This window comes from Clarias gariepinus, chromosome 11 (assembly GCF_024256425.1).
Source record: "Clarias gariepinus isolate MV-2021 ecotype Netherlands chromosome 11, CGAR_prim_01v2, whole genome shotgun sequence".
Classification (NCBI taxonomy): Eukaryota; Metazoa; Chordata; class Actinopteri; order Siluriformes; family Clariidae; genus Clarias; species Clarias gariepinus.
This window is the reverse complement of record NC_071110.1, coordinates 11263157-11272737: the sequence shown is the minus strand read 5'-3', so window position 1 is coordinate 11272737 and position 9581 is coordinate 11263157. Positions and strand designations below refer to the sequence as shown.

The 9581-nt window shown below is 35.4% G+C and overlaps 1 protein-coding gene across 2 annotated transcripts in view; it reads left to right on the top strand.

The window, feature by feature from the left end:
* The first annotated feature begins 5701 nt into the window (after positions 1-5701).
* The window catches only part of si:dkey-24p1.1 (uncharacterized protein LOC556718 homolog), a 42119-nt gene continuing 38239 nt past the window's right edge, over positions 5702-9581 (top strand). The window contains exons 1-2 of one of the 2 annotated variants that reach the window (XM_053507116.1): positions 5702-5920; positions 6510-6567. In XM_053507116.1, coding sequence (XP_053363091.1) covers positions 6540-6567 — 28 coding nt within the window. In that variant the 5' untranslated portion in view covers positions 5702-5920; positions 6510-6539. Of the gene's footprint in view, positions 5926-6509; positions 6568-9581 lie in introns of both variants that reach the window. The other variant, XM_053507113.1, reaches the window with a different exon arrangement.

The window sequence follows — 9581 nt, the reverse complement described above, 5'->3', positions numbered from 1 at the left end:
AGCAATCCGCCAGTCCTTCGCTCTCAACCAAAGTCCTACGGCAGAACCTCAGGACCTTTCCTTCCCTCCTTTAGCAGAATTTTCCAACTTGTCATCTGACGAGATTCAACAGATCATCTCGTCATCTAACCCCACCACCTGTTCATTAGACCCAATCCCTTCCACAATGCTCCAGGCCATCTCACGAGACCTCCTTCCCTTCACCACAGCCATCATCAACCAATCCATATCATCTGGTCATGTTCCTGCCGCTTTTAAGAAGGCGAGGGTTATTCCCATCCTCAAGAAACCCTGCCTGGACCCATCAGAAGTTAACAACTATCGCCCGGTATCACTGCTCTCTTTTATTTCCAAAATTCTTGAAAGAACGGTTTATAATCAAATGTCTCTTTATCTCTCACAGAACAACCTTAATGACCCAAACCAATCTGGATTCAAAGTGGCACATTCCACAGAGACTGCCCTTCTGTCAGTCACTGAGAAGCTCCATGCTGCTAGATCTGCTAAACTTTCATCTGTCCTCATCCTCCTGGACCTGTCAGCTGCATTTGACACCGTGAACCACAAGATTCTATTATCTATTCTTACAAGCCTTGGAATTTGTGGTACAGCGTGGCAATGGTTTGCTTCTTACCTTAAAGATAGGTCATATGAGGTAACATGGAGGGGATCTACATCTGCCCCACGTAGACTCTCTACTGGTGTCCCGCAGGGCTCAGTACTTGGTCCTCTTCTGTTCTCCCTCTATACCCGGTCTCTTGGTAAGGTCATATCATCGCATGGATTCTCATACCACTGTTATGCAGACGACACCCAACTTGTCCTCTCCTTTCCTCCCTCTGACACTCAGGTTTCTACCCGGATCTCAGCATGTCTGGCAGACATCTCATTTTGGATGGCTGCTCATCAGCTGAAGCTCAATCTCAGTAAAACCGAACTGTTGTTTATCCCTTGTGACTCATCTCCAGGTCAAGACCTTGTGATATCCATGGACAACAACCAAATCACTCCCTCAACCACCGCCCGCAATCTTGGGGTAACCGTGGACAATCATCTGTCATTTTCCCCACACATCGCTAACCTTACTCGCTCTTGTCGATTTCTTCTTTACAATATCAGAAGAATTCGCCCATTTCTTTCTTCACAGGCTACTCAGGTGCTTGTTCAGTCCCTTGTTATTTCAAGACTGGACTACTGCAACTCACTCCTGGCAGGCCTGCCTCTGTCCACGATTCGTCCTCTGCAACTGATCCAGAATGCAGCAGCACGACTCGTTTTTAACCTTCCCAAGTTCTCCCACACCACCCCACTCCTCCGCTCCCTGCACTGGCTTCCTGTAGCTGCCCGCATCAAATTCAAAACACTGATGCTTGCCTACAAAGCCAAAAATGGCCCAGCACCCACTTACCTCTCTGCGCTAATTACACCACGCACTGCACCACGTTGCCTCCGATCCTCCAGCACTGCTCGCCTCATCCCACCATCTCTCAGGGATCGAGGGCGGCATTCATCCAGGCTCTTTTCTGTTCTGGCACCTAGATGGTGGAATGAACTTCCTCTAGATGTCCGTACATCAGAGACTTTGACTATCTTTAAACGACGACTCAAGACGCATCTGTTTCTCCAGTACTTGGACTAACCCCCCTCCCCCCCCAAAAAAAAAAAAAAAAAAAAAAAAAACTCAGTTGTGTTGGACTAATGGTACTTGGTTATTAACCTAGTTAACCCAGTGTAAGTATGTATCCAATGTTGTAAACATTAAAGCACTTTTTGTAAGTCGCTCTGGATAAGAGCGTCTGCCAAATGCCTAAATGTAAATGTAAATGTAAATGTACCTGTTACACTAAACATAAGCGCTATGGTGAAACACAGGCTTAAGTACATACACAAAAACTAAGCAAGGAGCTGAAATGGGACAAGACAACACTAGAAAGATGGAGGGACCAGAGACACGAAGAGACCAGCGGCCCGTTTTTCGTACGTTGCTAACTCAGTTAACTGGATTTAATTGTTGTGGATTTGTCCTGATCTTGGATTGTTTTGTTCTTTGATGCGCTTCTCGCATTTGCTGTCATAGCAACATATTTGTAAGCTTAAACCTGCTCGGGAGCAGGTTTTTTTCATGTAAACAGGATTAAGGCTGCGCTCCTGGTGAGTTATGATTGGTTGAAATGGCGAGGTCACATCTGATTGATTAAAGAGCACGACTGGTTATGATTGGTTGAAATGGCGAGCTCACATCTGACAAATGTGGACAAAAGAAAAGTATCTTGCATATCTATCTATCTATCTATCTATCTATCTATATATATATATATATATATATATATATATATATATACACACACACATAATCGCTATCAAATATTATATTAGAAGATAAATTCATAGGTTTATTATTATCAAATATGATATTACTATTATAATGAAGCCTAAGCTCAAGACAGCCGTCAAGACCATTAATATAATTTCTTGTATAATGTTTATTTTGTAACAGATTTATTTTTCAGGGGTTTGTCATGAATATGCAAATAAATATTTAGATATAATAAAACTAAATATTTTTAAAATGAATAAATTTATTATAAAATAAATATAAAAGTATACATGTACTTAAAAAAAATAATATTTTTATTTTTTCATATACAACATATTTATTTTCATATTGCTTATTTTATTGTCTCATGTAATTTGTAAACCATTAACCTATGAATTTTTGGATCGGAGGGCTTGTGATCATTGTTTCTACTGTTGATGCATATCGACTTTTAAACCAACGCACGAAAGCACAATCATCCTAGACAACTCAATCCAGCTATACTAATCATCAACAACAGGTGTGCTCGAAGAACCAGCTTAGCCAGACCGTAATTAGCACGATGATCTTATCTTAGATGTGTCAGTTCATCTTGGATGTGTCAAGCGACGTACGAAGAACGGACCCCTGAGACACGAAGAAACTATGGCTAGAGGCATGGCAATCAGTTAGGCATGGCAAGTAGATAAACATAGCAACTAGCTCCACATGGCAATTAGCTAAACATGCACCTAGCCAAACAAACTGGGAAATAACAGAGGTCCGTTCTTCGTACGTCGCTTGACACATCCGAGATGAATTGACACATCTAAGATGAGATCATCGTGCTAATTACGATCCGGCTAAGTTGGTTCTTTGAGCACACCTGTGGTTGATGATTAGTATAGCTGGACTGAGTTGTCTAGGATTATTGCGCGCTCGTGCGTTGGTTTAAAAGGCGATATGCATCGACAGTAGAAACACTGATCACAACCCCTTTGATTGGTTGACGAAATGGAAAAAGAGCGGCTCAATTTTTTTTATAACACGTGTTATGCACTGAAATGCCCCCCTGCCATGGATTGCCCCCCCTACATAATCGCTATCAAATATTATATTAGAACATAAATTCATAGGTTAATGGTTTACAAATTACAAATTACATGAGACAATAAAATAAAATAAGCAATATGAAAATAAATATGTTGTATATGAAAAAATTGAAATATTATGTATTCTTTTATATTGTTTATTTTATAATAAAATTAGTTTCGTCCAATTTATCATTATAAAATATTAATTTTTAATATATATAAATATTTATTAGCATATTTTTATGACAAACCCCTGAAAAATAAATGTTACAAAATAAACATTATACAAGAGTTTGTAATAATGGTCTTGATGGCTGTCTCGTGCCTAGGGTTTATTATAATAGTAATATCATATTTGATAATACTAAACCTATGAATTTATGTTCATATATAATATTTGATAGCGATTATGTTTGTGTGTGTGTGGGGGGGGGAGTCCATGGCAGGGGGCATATACTTAGGGGGCATAATCTCTTTCCACGTGAGTCAGTCGTGCTCTTTAACCAATCAGATGTGACCTCGCCATTTCAACCAATCATAACCCGCCAGGAGCGCAGCCTTAATCCTGTTTACATGAAATAAACCTGCTCCCGAGCAGGTTCAAGCTTACAGATATGTTGCTATGACAACGAATGATAGAAGCGCATCGAAGAACGTAACAATCCAAGATCAGGACAAATCCACAACAATTAAATCCAGCTAACTGAGTTAGCGACGTACGAAGAACGGACCCCAGGAGGCCACAACCAACAATACTTTCATAAACAGTAAACACACACCACACTTCACATGACCAAGTCAGCTCCACAAACATAGACACATACTGAACATTAGACATAGCCAAACTAGAGCCTTTTTATCTTAACAAAAAAACCTTAAAACAAAACACCCCCATACAGTAGTGACAGTAATCTATAAACAATGCTCAACCCAGTTTCCCAGACTAAACAGCTATTTATAGATGATCTAATGAGCTACCTCGGTTCAGGTGTGCACCCGCATCTCCTGACCGAGGTGCCTTCTGGTAAACTACAAAAAACAAAACAGTGACCTCTAGTGGTGGTCCCTTACACGAGTAAATAAAGTATTATTTCCACTGTTTAAAAACTCGACATACACCTTCACATACTGTAAATCAAATTTGTAAAACGTAGAATATGTTTTCTCACTGTTAAAAATGTAATGTAAAAAAATGTAGATAAAAGTGTAATTGAGAGTTAATTTCTGTAGGGTGATAGGTTAACATGGGATCTTTCCATTTGTTTTAAATGACTGAAATTTGTACCTGTTCATTATGAAACCACTGGTGTGCACACTCAGTTCCTAAAGACAAAATAACTTATTCAATTATAGCAGACTACTTACAGTACTTGCTTTTAGTTGAACCTCAATCTTTTTTCATATTTCCAAAATGATACAATGCCAAAGTTATACACTGCCTGGTCAAAAAAGCTGTAAGTTCAGAAGGGTCAAATTATTGTGCGGCATTGAGCAAAGAAAACAACTAAGGAGAATTTACATTTCTGGAACTGAGTTAAGAATCCTTTAACACATTTTCAAAACCTGTAAGAATAGTGCTGAACCATCAACTTTTTGCTGTAATCAGAAAAAAATAAGTTCACTCAAAACAGTATGTTTAATAGTAAATAGTAAGAGCATTTCCATATACTGTACACATCATGTTATGAGATCTCACAACATTGAGACTTTGAGCTTTGTGGCCATGAAAAAGTCACTTGTTAGTGAGACTAACAAGAAAAAAAGGCTTTGGTTTTCAAGGAAGCATAAAGAATAAACTTTGGAGCAATAGAAAAGGGTTCTTAAGAGCCCAGATTTATCATATTCCAGAGTTATGGGTGCGTCAGGGTGAGGAGAAAAGTGCATGCTGCACTGTGTTATGATCTGGGGTTGCTTCAGTTGGTTAGGTCTAAGCTCAACAATGTTATGCGGCAATAAAATAAAGTCAGCTGACGACCTGAATGTACTGAATGACCAGGTTATCACATTAATATTTTTTTTCTCCTGATAAAATAGACATATTGCAGGACTGTGTAAATAAGAAATTAAATAGCTGTTAGGAAACTAACATGCATGCATTCCTAGTAATTCTATAAATCTCCACGTTTTAGAAGAAGTTTAATACCAAAAAAAGATAGTTCTTCCTTCCTTGCAGCAACATCTGCTAAACAAATAATATTTACGCTGTACCACAATTGACTACAACTGATCACTCCAGCAAATGTTGTACTAAATTTTTTCTCACCACGGAGGTAAAGAGGAAATTGATGATACAGGAAGTGGGCTAGTTTGCACACCTTCAGGAGTAAATTTACATTCTAGAATTTTTAAACTTTAACTAGAATACATGTTTCTTTTTTTTGATTTCTGCATGGTTGATGATGCAAATTTAGCACATTGAGGAGTTCTCCTTTTGTTTAATGGTTTCTATTTCTTTTAAGAGACTTATTTAAGTTTAAGGACCTCACTTTGAAGTCTGTGGAGCTATATATGAGAAACGCTGGTTTTGACTGTAAGGTAAGCTTTTTGCGAACTGTAATTTATTTGTTATCATACAAATAATTTTCTGATGAGTTGACAAACCGTCTATTACTTTGAACATTGAAACTACTGAAATACACTGCAAACATAAATGTAAACAAATTGTTACAATGTTCAATGAATTAGTTTGCATGTTAAGCGTATTAAATGTTAAATATACATTAATTAGATATTGAGATTTATATACATATTAAAATGTAACATTTACTGTATATTTTTGCATGACAGCAAATACTGTAATTAATACTGCATTAATATTATATATTTATAGAAATATGTATAAAGTTCTAAAATGAAATTGGACAATAGTATTTGTGAATGGACAAACGTTTATTGTTAATTTACTTTAAGTGTTACTTTCTGCAGGAACAAATTTCTCAGTTCCTCACCAGCAGTTTAACCGTGAAGCTTATACCTTGAGAGTTAGTCATTTGCAGCTGCAACATGTCAAATATGATTATGTAGTGCATTCATGCATGAACAGAACTGATGTGCTTAGTCTAAGTTTTAGAGTTTCTGAAAACCAGAAATTTAAATGGAAATGTCTTCTTTTTTAAAAGAAACCAGATGACACCATAGCCAACAAAGCCATGTGTTCAGTGTGGATTTTTCCTTGGGGTGTGTATTTTATATTAAATTCTATTTACATTTTGTGAAGTACTTAACTTGTCAAAATAATTCAAGTAAGGTATAACACTTATAATAATTCAAATAAGGTATAACACACTGCAGAAAATAAGAAGTAACTAATAATAAACAAGTAACAGTTCCTTCACTGTGCTTAAAAATACAGAAATTGCCTAAAAACATGAAAAAGTTTTTACCCCAGCCAAATGTTTCAAATTATTAAAAACATTAAATTATTAGCATAAGATTGTGTAGCATTCACTATTACTGTTGAACACGATTCTGTTCTTAACTAATTTACTGTTGTTTTAATTATGATAATTAATTATGTTTTTTTATTATGATAATTAATTATGGTAACTGACTCTGGTTTCTCTCTCAGTTTTGTTGTGTTTGTTTAGCTCAGGAGAAACAGCAAATTCACCACCTAAAATCATCCTAGATAAACAAAGCGCAACAAGACAAGAGGGATCACATATCACAATCAACTGCAAATATATATTTCAGGAACAAATGCAACTGTTGTGGATTAAAGATCCCAAGTGGAATGAAACAGAAAAAGGATATTATGGAGTTATTGTATATAGTAATACAGAGAAGTGGCCACAGGTCTCTGAGTACTCTGACAGAGTGGAATTTTTAAATGACAGACTTTTTGAGACAGTTTGGACCAAATGTACATTAAAAATTAATCATCTTAAAAAGAACGACAGTGGAAAATATGCATTTAGGTACATAAGAGATGGTGAAAAGTATTTGGGAAGTAAATTTGAACTTATGATCACTGGTGAGACCTATAACCTCTGTTAAGTAATTTTTCATTCTTTCTTTTCTTTTCTTTATTTTATTTTGTTACAAATCATTTATTTTGTTATTTTATATTGTAGACAATCCCTGCAACATCCACATTAAACCACAGATTTTGAAGACACTTAAAGAAGGAGATGCTATAAATCTTTCCTGTACAACATCAGCAGCCTGTGAGACTTATCCTAAATGGCAGTGGTCTGACTCAAGTGAGGATCTTATCACAGAGCATAGAGAAGATGAGATGAAAAAATACACTGAGCTTAAGTACAATGTGAGCTGGACAGATGATGGGAGAACTCTGACATGTCTTTTAAGATGCAACGGTGATGACTGCGCAAAAAAGAGTGTTACACTGAGAGTTGAACGTAGGTACAAAATACAGTATATGCATGATGTATTTATTGATTAGGGTTTAAAAGTAAATATAAAATAATGTTTAATTATGTAGCACTTTGCATTTTAAATTCAAAATATGTCATTTACAAATTTCAAAATAAGCTTATGGTATTAAAAAAAAAAAAAACTAAACAAAACAGGGTGTTGCAAGGCCGGAAGTTAATTATTTTCCAGTAACAGCACAAATAGAAGTGTTTTATTCCTCTTACTGTACAAGACATCAGTTTGTCAGTGCTAAATATGTGCTAATTTAAGAAAGGCAAAATATTTTATTTTGTTTAAACCTATGTCTATTATTTTGAAAAGAAAATGAAACAAAGACATTAATAGTTTATATGGTATGTAACACATTGTATAATTTCTAAACAGCCTCTTGTTTTTCTCTTTTTTGAAGCTCTTCAATGTCATGTGACAGAGAAACCTCAAAACCCCCTGTAGTGAAAAAATTTTAACTGAAGTTTAACCTGCACCATAAGAGAAATTAAAATGTTGAGTAAAAGTGATGTTATGAACAGACATTTGCCATATTTTATAATCCACTTTAAAATAAGATAAAAATAAGATACTTGCTCAATTTAAACAAACACACCAAGGCACCAAAAGATTTTAATTAAAAAAGCTAACCTAAATATTTTTGGTGGTAAATTTTATGGTTTTAAGACAAAACTTTATCCAATCTACTATTTCCAGTCTCTGGAAAAAATGGGTACTTATGTTAGCATAAAATAAATCTAGCTGAAGTCCTCAATGTTGATGCAAAAATAGTTTATAGAAATAGTTAAAAAGGTAAAGCTAAAAATATGCTGATTAGCTTAAATGTAATTAGTGATATTATTTCACATTGAATTTCACATGTACAGTACTGTACATGTCTGCTTGTCTTTCTGTTTGAAAGAACCTTTAGCCTAAGAAATTATATTTGTAAGGTTAAGTATCTTACTGTTTGCCTTGTTCACGTGACATAACTGTTCATAATATTGGTTTTACTTAACTTATTGATTTAATATATGTTGCAGATTAAACTTCAGGTAGATATGTAAGTAGTGCAGAAGTTTTAATAAATTCCGGCAAGCAGTCTATTGAAGACGTATACACAGTTTGACGCATGCACAGTACGCTGTCAAAACTTGCGGTTTCTAATCTGGCACAAAACCTGCTCATAACTTTACCTCTACTCAACATTTTGATTTAATTTCCATTTATTTAATTAAATTCTGTCCAACCAGTTTTGCATGTGGCAAATTATGGCTGGACAGACAGACGGACATAGACAGAATCTTTTTACTGAGGCTGGTTTCAGATCCTCCAATGTGTGAAATGTAAAGACATTATTGAAAGAGTAAGTTCTGCCCAATGTACAGACAAAATCTTTCTTTTATTTAAATAGATATTTATCTAAAAAAAAAGGGGATTGGGGGCTCAAATTTCAAGCATGTGAAAGAAAGACAAAAAGTGACAATTTCCTGCTCTAGCAACGACCACCCAAAGGCTTACTTTTTTATGTAAACAAGAAAGTTATTTTTCTTCCCCAAGAACAAATCTTACTTTGTTATATGATACCAGAAAAGTGTTATACTGTCAGGCTAAAAATAAATATGGAACAGATAATTCACTTTATATAAATATCAACATTGTTTGTAAGTACTGACTGTTATGGAGCAAATAATTGCAATGTGTTCACAGATATTAATAAAAAAAAATACTTAAATATTCTTCGGTTTATCATCCAGAAATGAACAGAAATCAGGAGCTCAAAAAAATTCAAATGTAATACCCATGATGCGTTTTGTTTTGTTTCT